The 19,297-nt window shown below is 44.0% G+C and overlaps 1 protein-coding gene and 1 long non-coding RNA gene across 3 annotated transcripts; one reads left to right on the top strand and one right to left on the bottom strand.

Moving 5' to 3' along the window:
- Nucleotides 1–236: 236 nt before the first annotated feature.
- On the bottom strand, nucleotides 237–4,717 carry LOC4335829 (uncharacterized). 2 transcript variants are annotated; one of them, XR_003241739.2, is made up of 7 exons: nucleotides 4,565–4,717; nucleotides 4,388–4,493; nucleotides 4,065–4,283; nucleotides 3,760–3,866; nucleotides 3,541–3,669; nucleotides 2,209–2,415; nucleotides 237–1,931 (listed from the first exon to the last, which is right to left on the bottom strand). It is a non-coding gene; the product is annotated as an uncharacterized lncRNA (long non-coding RNA). The 2 variants fall into 2 exon arrangements; XR_001545393.3 differs by having other exon boundaries at nucleotides 3,760–3,949.
- LOC4335830 (G-type lectin S-receptor-like serine/threonine-protein kinase At2g19130) lies at nucleotides 925–4,081 on the top strand. The gene is made up of 2 exons (XM_015780264.2): nucleotides 925–3,317; nucleotides 3,526–4,081. The coding sequence occupies exons 1-2, from the start codon at nucleotides 925–927 to the stop codon at nucleotides 3,527–3,529; spliced, it is 2,397 nt and encodes a 798-aa protein (XP_015635750.1). The 3' UTR covers nucleotides 3,530–4,081.
- Nucleotides 4,718–19,297: the final 14,580 nt, after the last annotated feature.

A 19,297-nucleotide genomic window follows, 5' to 3' on the forward strand; every position in this document is an offset into this window, starting at 1 on the left:
AATGATAAGATATTAATAAACATCTCAAATGATATAGAAGTCCAGGAAGACATGATTAATTTTAGTTTCCAAAGTTGAAAACAAACAGATGTTGAGCACAGACTTGGATCATTCGCCACTACGGTACAATTTGCGAGCTTTCAGATGTCATTTGTGCCACAGTCAAATTACTACCATTTACCAACAACTTGATCCAAATTCAACCCGATCGATCATTGACAGAAATCACCCATACCTTGAGATTCTTTAATTCGCCGGCCGATACAGATGCTAAACATAAATTTGGATCATTCATCACTAGCGCTACAAATTTCTGGTTTTCAGAAAGTCATTTATGCCACTATTGAAGTACTCCCTCCGTTTCATTTATGAATGAATCTATACACATACATATATATCTAGATTCATTAACATCTATATGAATGTGGACAATGCTAGAAAGTCTTATAATATGAAACGGAGGAAGTATCATTTACCAACAACTGAGTCCAAATTACAACCCGGTCGATTGACCATTTGACAGAAATCAGCCGTACTTTCGGATTCTTTAATTCGCCAGCCGACTAATTGGTCACAAAGCCCTAAGAGTCGGTTATATGTCTGTATCATGATGTAATTTTTTTACTGCCATATATGCTAGGTCAGGCCAATGACTCCATCCTTCTTTCTGCCTTCAAATATGTTACCATCTGCCAAGTCCCAACGACCATGCAAGCTTACTCACTTTCCCTCTTGCAGTGTGTTCTCTCGTATCCACACGCGCAAGCCGCAGTTGGCATCCTCTGTCATCCTTTTTTTTTAGATAAAATTGATTAAACCCGGCCTCTACATCCAAACTGGATGTACACAGCCAAGGCATCCTCTGTCATCTACCTCACCCAAGTACCTTTGCAGCTGTGCTAGCTAGTTCTTGATTTGTTCACCATGGCTCTTCCCATCACTGTCCTGTTCCTCCTCTTCACACTGCACATTCCTGCATCCTGCAAGGTGACAGACACCATCTCAGCTGGGGAGACACTCGCCGGCAATGACATACTTGTCTCCAGCAACGGCAAGTTTGCGCTTGGCTTCTTCCCAACCAGCAGTAAGTCCTCCCACAATGCTTCAAACTGGTACCTGGGGATATGGTTCAACCAGGTGCCAAAGCTCACTCCAGCATGGGTTGCCAATGGAGATGAGCCTGTCACTGGCCCCACTTCGCCGGAGGCCACAATCTCCGGTGACGGAAACCTTGTCATCTTAGATCAGGCCACAAAGTCCATCTTCTGGTCAACCCAAGCTGACATCACAGCAAACACAACAATGGTCAAGCTATTGGATAATGGCAACCTTGTCCTGCAGAACACCTCAAATTCTTCGGTTGTCTTGTGGCAAAGCTTTGACTACCCAACAAATACCCATCTCGCCGGTGCGAAGCTAGGCCGGAACAAGGTCACTGGCTTAAACCGCCGTCTTGTTTCCAGGAAAAACTCTGTAGACCCAGCTTCTGGCATGTACAGTTACGAGTTAACTGACAACAATGGTTCTACCAGGTTCATCCTTGCAGCTCTCAACTCCTCTATACCATATTGGTCTAGTGGAGAATGGAACGGACATTACTTTGGTTCCATACCAGAGATGACAGGTCAACGCTTAATTGATTTTACTTTTGTCAACAATGATGAAGAAGTGTACTTCACATATACCTTACTAGATAACGCAACGATCATGCGTTTTATGCTGGACATCTCTGGTCAGACCAAGATATTTTTGTGGGTGGAGCATGTGCAAGATTGGGTACCAACCTACACCAACCCAAAGCAGTGTGATGTGTATGGCATTTGTGGAGCTTTCACAGTCTGCGAAGAGAGCAAGCTTCCTATCTGCAAGTGTATGAAGGGCTTCTCTGTACGATCACCCAATGACTGGGAGCTAGATGATCGAACAGGCGGCTGTGTGAGAAATACTCCATTAGACTGTGGTATAAACAGAAACACCAGTATGCAAGACAGGTTCCACCCTATGCCGTGTGTTGGATTACCCAGTAATGGCCAAATCATAGAAGATGTTACAAGTGCAGGTGGATGTGCACAAATTTGCCTGAGCAACTGCACTTGCACAGCATATTACTATGGTAATACTGGATGCTCTGTTTGGAATGATGAATTGATTAATGTGAAACAGCTACAATGTGGTGATATTGCTAATACTGATGGAGCAATTCTTTACCTTCGCCTTGCTGCCAAAGAGGTGCAAAGTATAAAAAGCAGTGGACGATCAATATTCATTGGCGTTGCCATCACTGCAAGTGTTGCTTCCTTTGCTTTGGCACTCTTCTTGATAGCGAAGATCCCAAGGAACAAGAGTTGGCTGCTTGGTCACAGAAGAAAGAATTTTCATAGTGGTAGTGGAGTTATTGCATTTAGATATGCTGATCTGCAACATGCAACAAAAAACTTTTCAGATAAGCTAGGGGCAGGTGGTTTTGGCTCAGTATTCAAAGGGCTTCTTAATGAGTCTACTGTCATAGCAGTAAAAAGGCTTGATGGTGCTCGTCAAGGAGAGAAGCAATTCAGAGCTGAAGTAGGATCAATTGGAATCATCCAACACATCAATTTAGTTAAACTAATTGGTTTCTGTTGTGAGGGTGATAGAAGATTGCTTGTCTATGAACACATGCCAAACCTCTCTCTTGATACCCATTTATTTCACAATGACGCTACAGTCTTGAAATGGAGCATAAGGTATCAAATTGCTCTTGGAGTTGCTAGAGGACTAGCTTACCTTCATGATAGTTGCCAGGATTGCATTATACACTGTGACATTAAACCAGAGAACATACTTCTTGATGCATCATTTGTTCCAAAAATCGCAGATTTTGGGATGGCAAAGTTTCTGGGAAGGGAGTTTACTCAAGTTCTCACTACAATGCGAGGAACTATAGGGTATCTTGCACCTGAGTGGATTAGTGGTACAGTTATTACATCAAAGGTTGATGTCTACAGCTATGGAATGGTTTTGCTGGAAATCATCTCAGGAACGAGGAACTCAAGCAAAGAATTTGCAACTCGTGATGACTATGAATATTTCCCTCTGTTAGTGGCACATAAGCTGCTGGATGGTAATGCTGGGAGTTTGGTGGACCAAAATTTACATGGCGATGTTGATTTGGAGCAGGTAGAAAGAGCTTTCAGGGTTGCATGCTGGTGTATTCAAGATAATGAGCTTGATCGACCTACAATGAGTGAAGTTGTTCAATATCTCGAAGGTCTTCTTGAAGTTGGCATACCCCCAGTGCCACGACTACTTCAAGCTATTGCAGGCAACCCATATTCAAAGTGAGCACTAAGCAGAATTTTTCTTATACAAACATCTTAAATTGAGAACTTATCATAATCCCAGAAATATATGTGCGGCTGAGAGGCATGATAAGAGCATGATATTTTTCCATGACATCATTTTGTATAATATCATAAAAGAATATGACACATCAACATTCCATGCCAGCACTCCTAACTGCATCTTTTTTTTTTGTTATATGTGCAGGTAGTTGATGGGTACCTGAACCAAGCTTCAGAAGAGGCAGGCCAACTGTAAGATACAATAGAGCACCGTGCACCTCATTCTTGACACGAAAGTAGCTCTGATGTAATCCTGGGGCTTCCCTTCAGTAGTTGCCTGGAGTCTAATCTGTCAAAATAAAAGCAGTGATGATTTGATAATCCAAGTCTCCTGCAGAAACCAAAGTCCTCTGCTAATCTGTGGCACAGCTTTGAGCACCTGATAAGTAAATTTCTCGCCGGTACAAAGATTATTTAGAACAAGCTTGCCGGTATAAACTGCTGTCTAATTGTGTTGTTCCCAGTAAGAATTTGTCAACCTTGTACCTGGAATATATCATGAGTAAGGTCATCCTCAAACAACTGAAATCTCCCCAGCCACACTTGGTTTTTTACTGAACCAAGACACACTGCTTGAACAAGAAGGGATCGATCAATAGCTCAATTTGATGTTAGCCATGTTATGTCAATAGCACCAAACTGTACATTTAGCAACAATGGAAGAGGATAGCACTTTAAATATACCTTATGAGACGAGATAACAGCTGTGCATCATTTACAGGATTCTTCTTGTGAAATGGAGATTAAGACCTCACGAGACTGCATAATAATGTATTATATGCCAACCCCAAAAATATTTGTGAGATGTCTTCTGGTCCTCCAACAAACAGCAGCGGCAATCAGAATCAGTCTTCGGTATTTGGAACATATCACCCCCCAAAATAATCTAATTTCGTCGTAACTCTGATCAGCCAAAAAATACTTGCATCAACGTTATGTAACTGTAGACTTGAAAATTGAAATGTACAAACTGCTAAGTGAGAGATGAACTCTAAATCCCCATTAACCTTTGTCTCCTCAAGCGCGCGCCAATTTCTACCGGAACCCTAGTCCATTCCAAGCGAAACGAGGATCAAACAATTCGTCTCGCTTTGGCGACGCTCGCGGGGGCACCTGCGAAAGGATCCCCAAATCGTAGAGGAACAGATACCAGTGTATGTAGGGGCGACGAAGAAAACCCATACCTTGCCACGGAGAGGCTCCGTCCCATTTCTCGGCGTCTCCGCCGGCGGCGCCGGTGGCGGCGACCGGCGAGGTCGGCGGCGGCGGCTGGCCGCCGACAAGGAGGCGAAGAGAGAGAGGAGAGTCAGAGAGATTCTAGGCCACCAGCACAGGCCGGCCCATCACCCCCATGCGAGCGAGCTTTTCTGCGCGAATTCGCCCACAAAAAAAGTCCACATTACGTCCCTTAGCTATGGGTCCGAGTTTCATCCGCGTCCCTCAACCGCGAAACCGGGATACACATTGTCCCCCAAGCTATAAAAACCAGTGTAAATCAACACGAGCCCCTCAATGATTTGGGTGTCGATTCCATCTTAGGGCACCCACAATGGTTATCTATAAGCTCTCTACAAGAGATCCATGTCAGCATATTTTCCTACTTGGAAGAGATTAAATGAAGAGAGAGAGCAAAGCTATCTACTAACATGAAGATAGTCTATAGAGAAAAACGAGGCAATGGATTAGAGAGCTATAGATACCCATGTAGACATACCATTGAAGTGGTTTACTATTAATCTAGTCTATTGTTGAGGTGTACATATTTTATAGATAGCACCTTACCATTGCGGGTGCTCTTATGTGATACATTGACATAGTTTTCATCCGATGTGGCGTGTACTTATAATCTTCATCCTATCCCTATCAGTTCATCCATAACCTCTAAATGAATTAACTTTAATCCTCTTGTTTTTTCGCCTAGTCCCCCTCTCTCTCAGCTCAAATAATCACATGACGAGAGGACGACGAGAAGAAGAAACAGAGAAGAATGCCTTTTTTTTCCTTACTAGCAAAAGTGCCCGTGCGTTGCAACGGGTGAAAAAATTCTAATGATAATATACGTTTTTCATGAATAATCATGTCAATGACAATGTTTGTATTTTAATGAGCGGCTTGTTTTTTTATAAATGGTGTTTTTTTTCTTGCGCGATTTTCTCAAACCATTCAGAAATGGCACATTTCTTTCTAAAAGTTTTTTTATCATTTTTCTTTTGCTTTTTTACTTACAATGAAAACCATATTTTTCTCTCTTTTGTGCCTTTTTTTTCTAGTGTGTTCTTTTGTCTTTTTTTACAATTATTTTCTCACGCATTTTTTTTCTTGTTTTTTCTTCAAATGTTCTTTTTTTGCTTTTTTCCAATACAGGACTTACGGGAAATAGAACTTTTGTTGTTGTTGTTTTTCTTTTTATGCACCTTTCTGCTTTTGTTCTCTCTCTTTTTATTATTTTTACCAAAAACGACCACAAGTATCTTGTTGTAAGATTATAGGGACTCAAATGTAAATATAAAAATTACAGGGACTCAAATACAAAAGTACAAACCCAAAAAATAAAATAATATAAAAATGGAATGCTCTCGACATGTAGGTTTCGTTTTTGTAAACAGATCTTCAATCCGGCACATTATTTTATTTCACCAAGATTTGAGAGATAACACGGTACAGATTGAAACTGAGAGGAGGGGTGGCGGGTATCTCGGACTCAAAAGGACTGGCGCCTTTTATTTTTCGGGGGAATCGGATCTATAGTCGGATTTTTTTCGTTTTTGAGAGAGAACCGGATAGGAGTCGGACTTTTTTATTATTATTTTTTCGCTATTTTTTTCAAGATTTTTTTCGTCCTTTTTTTTGGCACGTACGGAATCGGATTATTTTTTCGCTTTTTTTTTATCGGACGGTTACGGTTTTTTTATCGCTCGTCTAGTTTTTTCGCCGGTTTCTTTTCGCCCTTTTTTGCAGGGAATCGGAATTTTTTTGCCCTTTTTTTATCGGACAATTACGGTTTTTTCGCCTGGTTTTTTTCTCGCTCGCCCTTTTTTTTTTGCCGGTTTTTTGACGGACGATGGAAGCATCTCTTATTTTTTAAGTAGTAGAGATAAATCCAATACAAATAATTATGAAAAATTCTAAAAAAAACAATGTAGGGTATATTGACATGTATTGTTCTGCCAGAAATCGAATTCAATTTTGACCTACACATTAAGGAACTAAAATAAGAAAAATTCAAATGTGAACAACGCGTTACTATTCTATGCTGAATTTATCTTTTATATCCTACCTCCATCCCAAAATAAGTGCAGCCATGAATATCCGTGCCGAACGTTTGACCGTCCGTCTTATTTGAAAAATTTGAAAATATTTAGTCACACATAAAGTACTATTCATGTTTTATCATCTAATAGAAATAAAAATACTAATCATAAAAAATTTTTAAATAAGACGAACGGTCAAACGTTGAACGTAAATAGTGTAAAACTGCACTTATTTTGGGACGGAGGGAGTATATCTTACGTGTGAGTTGAGTTTGTACCCAAGATTTTATATAGTGGTGTGTGTACAAATCTTCTGAATCAAGTACCGACTGTTTGTTCTGAATCATTTTTGGATGAGTCTGTTTGTTCCTTACTCCTGAAAAGTTAGGATTAAATTTTAGATTAAAGTGGCATGCTTTTCAAACTACTAAACGGTGCATTTTATGCGAAAACTTTCTATATGAAAGTTGTTCTAAAATATCAGATTAATCCATTTTCAAGTTTGTAATAATTAAAACTCAATTAATCACACGTTATTACCACCTCGTGTTACGTGAAACACTTCATCTTCATCTTCATCTTCAGTAGATTCAAACACCACCATCACTCTATGCTTATATAGTGTCCTTCTGAACTATTCTTCTCTTTACCTTAGAAATATAAATAAGGTAGATTAGTTGTATGAATTGATCAATAAATTTGAGCTAATTTATTCGTAATCCCCCTTTTCAATTCGGTTTTCGTGTGGGGCAAGTTTTGACAAGCTTTTCTCTAACTTCATTCTTCTTCTAGAATTTGATCTAACCGTTAGATTTTAGGGTGTGTTTACTTCACACCAAAATTGGAAGTTTAATTGAAATTGGAATGATGCGACGGAAAAGTTGAAAGTTTGTGTGTGTAGGAAAGTTTTGATGTGATGAAAAAGTTGAAAATTTGAAGAAAAAGTTAGGAGCTAAACCAGACCTTAGTGTGGAATTTTTGTTAGCTCTATAGTGAAGTCTGGTTTCTACAAGCAAAGTTTGTCATAGTTCTATCGGTTACTTTCAATTAATCTAGGTTTCAGTAAACATATGTTTTCGTTCAGATTAAAGTTTGTTAGATCCCCTCAATTTTATCCATTGCTTTTATGTCTCTTGACAAAAAAAAAATAAACCAGGCTTATTCTTCAAGATTTCTATTATATGGATTTGAATTGCCGACGTTCAGTCCGAGGAAGCTTTGCTGTTTTTCTCCGTTGGCTTCCCACGTACTGTAGCTGCGCTACTGTAGTACTGTTTTGAGGCTTTTTGCATATTAGGGTGACTAATTTAGTGTTTTAGTGATATTAGAATAACTTTATTACTACCTCCGTCCAAAATAAGTGCAGTCATGAGAATCCGTGTCCACGTTTGACCGTTCGTCTTATTTGAAAATTTTATAAAAAAAATTTTTAAAAAAGAAATAGTCGCACATAAAGTGCTATTCAAGTTTTATGATCTAATAACAACAAAAATACTAATCATAAAAAAATTTCAAATAAGACGAACATTTAAACGCTAGATATGAACGGATAGAGTATTATTTTCACTGCGGTTTTGCATTTTTTCTAAGAAAAGAAACAGGTGATCATTCACTTCTTGTCATCGACACCACCCCGATATAAAATCTAATGCCTAGAAAAAAGTATTACGAATTGCTTCTTTCTTAAAATCGAATTTAAAATTAAGTTTCAAAATTTAAATTCACGGATAAACCAACTAGCAAACTACTCCCTTTATTCTAAAATAAGTCAACCTCGTAATAGGATATAACACAATTCATATCCTAACACAAGATTGATTTATTTTGTTACGAAGAGAGCATGAAGCGATACCGAGAGAAGGTGACCGAGCACAATCTCTAGAAAAGGCACCGGAAAAGTTGAGAAGTGGACTGGATAATCATTTTAGCATTGAACATTGTTTTTAGTTGCAGCACGCGTAGCCGTACAGACGACCAGAAGCAACGCAACAAACAGAGTCAATGATAAGCGTCATCACCTGTTTGCTGGGGTTGGGATCACCTGCATAATGGCAGCCATCCGTTTTTTTTTAATGAACGGATCAGATCGTTAGCTACAATATCGATGTATTTAGTACTCATCGATTCTTTCCGTAGTGATCTACAGTAACCAGATGCATCCTTCAACTCCAACTCTAACTCCACTCCTCCTGGAGCTGGAGCTCAGCCAAACAGTTTCAGCTCCACCAAAACTGGGAGTGGAGTTGGATGGAGCTCTCTCACAAAATGTACTAGAGTTGTGGAGCTGGATTTAGGCAGCTCCACAACGCCACTCAAGACTCAACTCCTGAAGTTATATTTAAGAATTGGAGCTGTACCAAACAGATCCTTAACACTCAATTTCAGATTTAACAGCTAGAAGTGGACTATACAAGTTGTAGTCATATTATTAACTGCACTGGATCCAAATCCTGCCTGCGGAAGTGCTGTACTGCTGTCCATTTTCACTCTATTTAATCTACTACCAATTAGAACATTTGTGCAAGGAACTGGTGAAGATGGAAATACTCTAGGCATGGCTGATACATTAAATTTTCATATTTCAAATCAAAATGATTTAAAATCAACGTACATGTGGAAGGAAAGAAAAATAACTTGTGACATGTTCGAAAGAGCTAGCTGCTGCAACATTGCTGCTACGCTTACATCAACTAGCCAGCAGCAACTACAGCAGCCTAAGAGCACCTCCAACAGTCTCTCCAAATGTCTATTTGGCTAACTCTCCATCTAATTTAGCAAGTCAAACTCGTTGTTTACTCCAACAGCCTCCCCATTCACCCTCTCTATTCTAAGTCTATTACAGTGGGACCCACGCGTCAGTCTCTCAACATTTCCTTCTTTTCATCTTTCTCCCCCTTTCCCCAAGCCTCCTCTGCTGGTCTGCCCCCATCCGCTGCCGCCATCTACCGCCGCCGCCGCCACCTACCGCCGCCGCCGCCGCCACCATCTACCGCCACCGCCGCCGCCGCTACTCGGGCTCCATCCCCATCCACTGCCGCGGTGCCGCCATCCGCCGCCGCCGCTCGGGTTTTGCTCCCATCCGTCGCTGACATCCGCCGCCGGGCGCTCGGGCTCCGCCCCCTCCATCGCCGCCGCCGCCGCCATCCACCGCCGCCGCTCGGGCTCCGCTCCCATCCGTCGCCACCATCGGGCTCCGTCTTCATCCACCGCCGCCGCCGCTCGGGTTCCGTCCCCATCCGCCGCCACCGCTCGGGCTCCGCTCCCATCCGTCGCCGCCATCCGTCGCCGGGAGCTCAGGCTCCGTCCCCATCCATCGCCGCCATCCGCGGCCGCTGCTCGGGCTCTGTGCCCATCCGTCGCCGCTCGACGGCGAGGGACGACGAAGACTACGGCGATGACGACGGCGAGAGGGGAGAAGCCAGCACCATGAAGCCGTCGCCGGCGGTAGCTAGCTGCGCCGATTGCAAGTAGTAGGAGGTGAGAGAGAAGCATCTTCAACGTGGGGCCCACAAATAGCAAGGCAATTTGGGCTGGCCAAATTTGGCCATTGAGAGGAGGAGTTTGGCCAGTTATTTGGCTTAGCCATTCTAGTAGAGAGGCTGTTGGAGTAGAATTTTTTTGCTAAAATAGCTAAATTTTAACTTGGAGAGACTATTGGAGAGTTTGTTGGAGATGCTGTAACAGAGTAACAGTTGGGATGCAGTACAGACCTGCAGCCCAACAAACTGTAGAACAGACCACCGAAGAACAGTGAACAGACCACCAAACGTTCCACTGATTTCAAGTAAAAAAAAGGTACTTTATCCTTTCAAATTACTAGTTTTATCTTAAATTAAAATATTTATACATTTTTTTATTAATTTTTAGAAATTTGTATAATTCAATAACATGTGAATAATTACTAGAAAGCATTTCTCATGATAAATCCAAAAACATAAATCTTATAATAAATCTCATAATGTTAAAATATATGAACGTCTAGAAATTGGTGATAAAAATACAAATGTTTGACTAAAGAGAAAGCTAGGGTGGCAAGTAATTTTAAACGGAGGGGGTAAAGTTTAAATGTAGTTGCATAAATGTCACACCCTGAAGTTTCCCCCCTTTTCTTGCTTTAAAAATTGGTTAAATAAATTGCCCGAAGAAATTATCTTAATTAACCTAGAGCTAAATCCCTAGTTAATAAATTCAATTAATAATCGGAAATAGCGTGGTGGAATTTTTCTTGAGTTCCCCATGCTCCAATGCATTAACAAGATTTTTAGTGGAATTTTCAGAGCCTTGGAAATAATTTTAACCAATTAAAAATCACCAAAGTGCAATTTTAAATCCCAGGAAAAATCCTTTCTTCTTTTCTTTTTCTTTTCCTTCTTTTTCTCTATTGGGCCGTCGGCCCACTCCCTCCCGCGCTCGGCCTCCTTCCTTTGGGCTGGCCCGTTCCCCTTTCCCCTCTCTCCGGGACGCTGACAGGTGGGGCCCACCTGTCAGGTCGTCCCCTTCCTCCAACCGCCCGCCCCACGACGGCAACCGCCGCCAAAACCGTGCGCGTCGCCGCCGGTTGCCATGGCCGGCCGGCCGGTTTTGAAGCCGAGCCGAGCCGTGCCTAGCCGCCGCCATGCCGTCCGATCGGCCTCCTGGCCAATCCGGACCGGCGGTGGACCACCCGCGTGGTCCCGGTCCACGGTAGACCGGCCACCTTGAGCCACTGCCCGTGGGGCCCACATGCCGGCGCCCCCTTCCTCTCCCCTTTGAGCCGCTGACCCGTGGGCCCCGCCTGTCGGCGCCGCCCCCCCTGGATGACGTCAGCCCTGGGTATTATTGCGCAATAATTAATTAAGGACTTTTTCTTTATTAGTAAAAACACAGTTTATCTTCTAAAATTCATAAGTAATTCATCCGAGCTCCATTTAAGTCCATTCAAGTCTCAGTAAATCAAGAAAAATGCAAAGAATCCATTAAAAATGGTTTTGTTTCCTGTTTCAGTAGTCTTATAGCATGTTTTGCTTGTGTGCTTTGTTTGTCGCGTAGGTTTCGGCCGTTTCGTCAATCCGCGGTTTCTCGAAGACGTTGCTGAGGTCTCATCAGTTCGAGAGCAAGGCAAGTCATGCAATACGTTTGATCATATTGTACCCAATTTACCAATATCCCGCATTTCTATTAAATGTTGTATTCTTTTACAATTTAATGTGGGATGGGTCCTATTCCTCAGCCACATATTGGTTACCTTATGCAATTGATAACTTGGGTATGAAAATGACTAGATGTTGGCTTAGGAAATGCTTAGCCATGCTTAGTTCAACTAGGACACAAATGGGGATCACATTATTACATAGACTCTCACTATTGGCATAGCTTTAGATTGGTGCCACCGCAAGGGTGTCAGTTAATTAAAATATTCTGAATGGCGGGCTGTGAGTGCATGGTTTTGCTGGTCGCACCCATGGCAGTTAAGGACCGGTTCACGGGAAACCCTGGGAGACTTACCGTGCTTACCACAAGCGGGAGTGGGTAACTACTTGATCTGAAGTATAGCTCGACCCTTTCCTAGGCACCGGTGGCGAGGGTGGGCGTGATGGAGTTGGGTCGGCCGAGATGTTCGGTTGTCCAGCTGCCGGATTCACCGTGGCGCAAGAGGGGACCGCCCACTGCCTTTTGAGGGGTAGGGGTGAAACCTTAGCGTGGTGTGGATGGTTAGGGGAGGGTTATGTGGAGGGTCTTGTCACGATTTTCCCCTTTGCAGTATCATGGTGATACTTCGGGGCATGGCGACATGTGTGGAATCATGTCTTGTGGGTACAGTTGTACACCTCTGGCCAGAGTAAAACTATTCGAATAGTCGTGCCCGCGGTTATGGGCGATCAACCAGATTCACCGTGATTAGTCTCACCCCTAGTTTAGCTTAATAAACTGGTGTAGTTCAGGTGGTTGGTTGGGCCTGTTGCAACGTGGTGTAGCGTTAGACAGTGATTGGTTAATATTGATTAATTACTACAGCTGTTTTACTGCTTTCAATTACTGTTTTGAAATGCCTGCTTTATGCAAAAGAACCCCTAGCTTCCTTTGGTTATATCCTACATCATACCTCCTCTTCCGATATGACTTGCTGAGTACAGTGGGTAGTACTCAGTCTTGCTCTCTTTTCCCCCACACCAGAGTTGAAGTTCTTCTCAGTTGGAGCCGTCTCAGAGAGGTTGGTTTCGTCGCTGTCGTCAAGGTTTGCCTGTGGAGTGGAGTCGCCCGCTGCTGAAGTCAAGCTTCCCGGTTTAGCTCGCTTTTATCTTTCCCGCTGCATTTGTAATCTTTTATATTTTTGTAAGACGTGGGTCTGTATGTCAATAATTGTCGTTTGTGTACCCTGGCTGGTCCTGGACAGGGATTTAATGCACATTCAGCTTAGAAATTCTGGTTCGAGAATTTCTGGGTGTGACAAGTTGGTATCAGAGCCGACCTTGACCGTAGGACAAGCCAACTGGAAACCTAAGAGCCCTCTGAACCCTTTTTTTTTCATATGCATATGCCCTTTTGCACTTGGATTTTGTTTCGGGAAAATTTTGGGGTTTGTTCTTTTGATTTGTGGGAAAAATCTTGGTCGCTTATTTAATTGGATTTCTCGACTAGGGACAGTCTAGGGATTTAGTAAAAGTTTATTCGGAATTTATTCGGTAGTCGGTCGGGAATTGTCGGGTGATATGCATTAGGTCGTGTCTATGTTCGGTGGGGTAAGTTTATGCGTATCAGTATGACTATGCATCTATTTCATGCATTAAGTTATTGTTTAGTCAGTTGCATTAGTGTCTTTTGTCTCGGTTCGTGAAAAATGTTGTTCTATGCGTAAAAATCATCATGCTCGGTTATTTATTTGAGTCTTCTTTTGCTTTGTTTAATTTGGATTTGAGCATTAATTAGTTCCTATCCCTTGTCTACTTTAGATGTCAGTCCTATCCCTCGTTTGCGAGCGCCGCCCCGAGCTTCAGAGTCGCCGCCCTTAGCTTTATCGCCTTCTTAGTCTGTTTGCTTGCTAGTTTTCGTGTTTAGGTTTGTTGCTTGTGGGTTAGTCGGCGGTCATTATCATGTGTCAGTGGTATGACTGCCTCAATTAGGAGTTGCGTGCCTCTTTTTCAGTGTTTTAATCAAGATTAAGATAATTGCACTTAAATTCATAAGCAAGATTAGTTTCTGAGCCCCCTGTTTTTCTTCCTTTTCTCATATTTCTACCTATTCCCTTCAGATGGAGACAAGGAATGGTTCACGCGACTCCAACAACGCCAGTGGCAGCGAAGAGCCGATCAATGGAGCACGTGCCAACAGTGCATCTGACAACAGTCCGTCCCCACCGCCCGAGAACCCAACAATTGCTCAGGTGTTGGACAATCAGACTCAGATGATGACAATGATGATGCAACAGATGCAGCAACAGTACCATCAAGTGTTGCAGCAGGTGCAGCAGCAAGCACAGCAGCAGCAGCAGAACCTGCAGTTTGGTCCTCCACCTCCTCAGTCCAAACTGTTAGAATTTCTTCGTGTCAAGCCGCCCACTTTCTCAAGCACCACCAACCCAATCGAGGCCCACGACTGGCTTCATGCCATTGAGAAGAAGCTGAATCTTTTGCAATGCAACGAGCAAGAGAAGGTTGCTTTTGCTACACACCAGTTGCAAGGTCCCGCTTCTGTTTGGTGGGACAACTACATGGTGACTCGTCCAGCTGGGGCAGAGGTTACTTGGATAGAGTTTTGTCATAGTTTCAATAAAGCACAGGTTCCCGAGGGAATTGTGGCACAAAAGAAGAGAGAGTTCCGTTCCCTGCAACAAGGAACTAGAACAGTTATAGAGTATTTGCATGAGTTCAACCGCCTCGCGCGCTACGCCCCTGAGGACGTGCGTACCGATGACGGGAGGCAGGAGAAGTTTCTGTCTGGTCTTGATGATGAATTGACTAACCAGTTGATCTCTAAAGATTATGAGGACTTTGAGAAGCTGGTGGATAAGGCTATCCGTCAGGAGGAGCACTGTAACAAAATAAACCGTAAGAGGAAGGCAGCTCAGTTCAGGACTCCCCAGGGGAAGAGTCAGAAGCCTCGTTTCACGATGGGACGTCACGGTGGACCTTCCACCATGATTATCCGGCAGCACCGTCCCTACCACCCGGGTAGCTTCAACGAGAACCACCATAGTGGCAGTCACAACAACAGTGAGCAGCATAGCCTCAACCCTACTCCGAGTTCACTAAAGATTCCAGCTCAATCAGTTCAGCTAGCTCTGCCAGAACAGCCCAAGAGGTTGGGAGAAAAACCCGAACTCTGCTTCAATTGTAACAAACCCGGACACACGGTTGGAAAGTGCCCAAAGCCAAGATGTGCTGGACCCAAGTTCGTTCAGGCCTGTGTCAATCATGCATCTGCAGAGGAGGCGCAGTCAGCACCAGAGGTTATATTGGGCACATTCCCCGTCAACTCGACACCGGCAGTAATATTGTTTGATTCTGGTGCAACCCATTCCTTCATTTCCAAGCGTTTTGCTGGTGCACATGGGTTATCTTTAGTGAAGCTTAAGATACCAATGCGAGTTCATACTCCTGGAGGTGGCATGACCACAACTCACTACTGCCCATCTGTGACAGTTGAAATTCAAGGGTTGATTTTTCCAACCAACCTCATTCTTCTCGAATCCAAGGACCTGGATGTCATACTTGGAATGGATTGGTTGACAAGGCACAGAGGAGTGATTGATTGCGCCAGCCGCACCATCAAGTTAACCAATGCAAAAGGAGAGGTGGTAACCTTCCAGTCTCCAGTGCCGCAGAAGCCAGGGATCAGTTTAAACCAGGCTGCTGGTGAAGAACAAGAGGTAGCAGTGGAGAAAACCACTAAGAAGCTGGAGGATATTCCCATAGTCAGAGAGTATCCAGAGGTTTTTCCGGACGATCTGACAACAATGCCACCAAAAAGGGATACCGAGTTCCGGATTGACTTGGTACCTGGAACTGCACCGATCCACAAGAGGCCTTACAGAATGGGAGCCAACGAGTTGGCGGAAGTCAAGAAGCAAGTCGATGAACAGTTACAGAAGGGATACATTCGCCCGAGCACGTCGCCTTGGGGTGCTCCGGTTATCTTTGTGGAGAAGAAAGACAAAACCAAGAGGATGTGCGTTGACTACCGCGCACTCAATGAGGTCACCATCAAGAACAAGTATCCTTTGCCAAGGATTGATGATCTGTTTGATCAGTTGAAAGGAGCTACTGTGTTCTCTAAGATAGACCTGCGATCAGGCTATCACCAGTTGAGGATCCGCGAAGAGGATATTCCAAAGACAACATTCATCACTCGGTACGGGTTGTTCGAATGCACAGTTATGTCTTTCGGACTCACTAATGCACCTGTCTTCTTCATGAATTTGATGAACAAGGTGTTTATGGAATTTCTAGACAAGTTTGTCGTGGTTTTTATCGATGACATACTTATCTACTCCAAGTCCGAGGAAGAACATGAGCAGCATCTCTGGCTGGTACTTGAAAAGTTAAAAGAGCACCAGCTATATGCCAAGTTCAGCAAGTGCGACTTCTGGCTTAAGGAAGTTCAGTTTCTCGGTCACATCGTGAATGCTCAAGGAGTAGCTGTGGATCCAGCAAATATGGAGTCAGTTACCAAATGGACCCCACCAAGGACAGTCACTCAGGTTCGGAGTTTCTTAGGACTTGCGGGCTATTACCGCCGGTTCATTGAGAACTTCTCTAAAATTGCTAAGCCAATGACAGCTATTGAAGAAGGAAGAAAAGTTTATCTGGTCTGCTGAATGCAATAGGAGTTTTGAAGAACTCAAACGACGGTTGGTGTCTGCACCAGTCTTAATTCTGCCTGATCAGACGAAAGATTTCCAGGTCTATTGTGATGCATCTCGCCAGGGGCTAGGATGTGTGTTGATGCAGGATGGCAAAGTGGTCTCTTATGCTTCACGGCAGTTGCGTCCTCATGAAGGCAACTACCCGACGCATGATCTGGAATTGGCCGCAGTTGTTCATGCTTTAAAGATTTGGCGGCACTATCTCATCGGTAACCGTTGTGAGGTATATACATATCACAAAAGTCTAAAGTACATCTTCACTCAACCTGATTTGAATCTCAGACAGCGAAGATGGTTGGAGCTGATCAAGGATTATGATATGAGAATACATTATCATCCCGGCAAGGCTAACGTGGTTGCAGATGCCTTGAGCAGGAAGAGCTACTGCAATGTTGCATGGGTAGAGCAACTATGTTGTGAGGTTCAACGCGATTTGGAACATCTGAACCTTGGTATAGTTGAGCACGGATTCGTGGTTGCCCTAGAGGCACAGCCCACACTGGTGGAGCAGGTTCGCATAGCTCAAGCAAGTAATCCTGAAATAGCAGAGCTCAAAAAGAACATGAGAGTTGGAAAAGCCCGAGGTTTTGTTGAGGATGAACAAGGAACAATCTGGATGGGAGAAAGATTGTGTGTACCCGAAAACAAGGAATTAAAAGACCTGATACTAACCGAGGCTCATCAAACTCAGTATTCCATTCATCCCGGTAGTACTAAGATGTACCAAGACCTCAAAGAGAAGTTCTGGTGGGTCAGCATGAGAAGGGAAATAGCTGAATTCGTAGCACTCTGTGACGTCTGTCAACGAGTAAAGGCAGAACACCAAAGGCCAGCAGGTTTGCTACAGCCACTTCAGATTCTAGAATGGAAGTGGGAAGAAATCGGAATGGATTTCATCACCGGTTTGCCCAGGACGTCATCGGGGCATGATTCTATTTGGGTAGTCGTTGACCGACTCACCAAAGTGGCTCACTTCATTCCGGTGCACACTACCTACTCAGGGAAGAAATTAGTAGAACTCTATCTGGCAAGAATTATGTGTTTACATGGTGTACCTAAGAAGATCGTGTCTGATCGAGGAAGCCAATTCACTTCAAAGTTCTGGTAGAAATTACAAGAAGAATTGGGAACCCGGTTGAATTTCAGCACTGCTTACCATCCACAAACAGATGGCCAGACCGAGCGAGTTAATCAAATACTAGAGGATATGTTGAGAGCCTGTGCGCTTGACTTTGGTGGAGCATGGGACAAAAGCTTGCCGTATGCTGAGTTCTCTTACAACAACAGTTACCAAGCTAGTCTGCAGATGGCACCGTTTGAAGCACTGTATGGACGAAGGTGTCGTACTCCGCTCTTCTGGGATCAGACAGGGGAACGCCAGTTGTTTGGTACAGAAGTTTTAAATGAGGCAGAAGAGAAAGTCAGAGCTATCAGGGAAAGATTGAGAATCGCGCAATCTCGGCAGAAAAGCTATGCAGACAACCGCCGAAGGGAGCTCGCTTTCGAAACAGGGGATTATGTGTATCTCCGTGTCACTCCGCTCAGGAGAGTACATCGCTTCCAAACCAAAGGAAAGTTGGCACCACGCTTTGTGGGACCATACAGGATCTTGGAACGTAGAGGTGAAGTTGCTTACCAGCTTGAGCTTCCCTCCAACATGCTTGGCATCCACAACGTGTTCCATGTCTCTCAGTTAAAGAAATGTTTGAGAGTTCCTGAGGAACAGGCAAGTCCGGATCACATCGAAATTCAGGAAGATCTGACGTATGTAGAGAAGCCGACTCGTATCCTCGAAACCAGCGAGAGAAAGACCAGAAACAAAGTAATCAGATTCTGCAAGGTTCAGTGGAGTCATCACTCAGAAGAAGAGGCCACTTGGGAAAGAGAAGATGAGTTAAAGGCCACCCACCCGCACCTCTTCGCCAGCTCTTCCGAATCTCGAGGTCGAGATTCCGTTTAAGGGGGGTAGGTTTGTCACACCCTGAAGTTTCCCCCCTTTTCTTGCTTTAAAAATTGGTTAAATAAATTGCCCAAAGAAATTATCTTAATTAACCTAGAGCTAAATCCCTAGTTAATAAATGCAATTAATAATCGGAAATAGCGTGGTGGAATTTTTCTTGAGTTCCCCATGCTCCAATGCATTAACAAGATTTTAAGTGGAATTTTCAGACCTTGGAAATAATTTTAACCAATTAAAAATCACCAAAGTGCAATTTTAAATCCCAGGAAAAATCCTTTCTTATTTTTCTTTTTCTTTTCCTTCTTTTTCTCTATTGGGCCGTCGGCCCACTCCCTCCCGCGCTCGGCCTCCTTCCTTTGGGCCAGCCCATTCCCCTTTCCCCTCTCTCCGGGACGCACCTGTTAGGTCGTCCCCTTCCTCCAGCCGCCCGCCCCACGACGGCAACCGCCGCCGAAACCGTGCGCGTCGCCGCCGGTTGCCATGGCCGGCCGGCCGGTTTTGAAGCCGAGCCGAGCCGTGCCTAGCCGCCGCCGTGCCGTCCGATCGGCCTCCCGGCCGATCCGGACCGGCGGTGGACCACCCGCGTGGTCCCGGTCCACGGTAGACCGGCCACCTTTAGCCACTGCCCGTGGGGCCCACATGCCGGCGCCCCCTTCCTCTCCCCTTTGAGCCGCTGACACGTGGGCCCCGCCTGTCGGCGCCGCCCCCCCCCCTTGGATGATGTCAGCCCTGGGTATTATTGCGCAATAATTAATTAAGGACTTTTTCTTTATTAGTAAAAACACAGTTTATCTTCTAAAATTCATAAGTAATTCATCCGAGCTCCATTTAAGTCCATTCAAGTCTCAGTAAATCAAGAAAAATG

The sequence above is a fragment of the Oryza sativa genome, chromosome 4 (genome assembly GCF_034140825.1).
Source record: "Oryza sativa Japonica Group chromosome 4, ASM3414082v1".
In the NCBI taxonomy this organism is placed as follows: domain Eukaryota; kingdom Viridiplantae; phylum Streptophyta; class Magnoliopsida; order Poales; family Poaceae; genus Oryza; species Oryza sativa.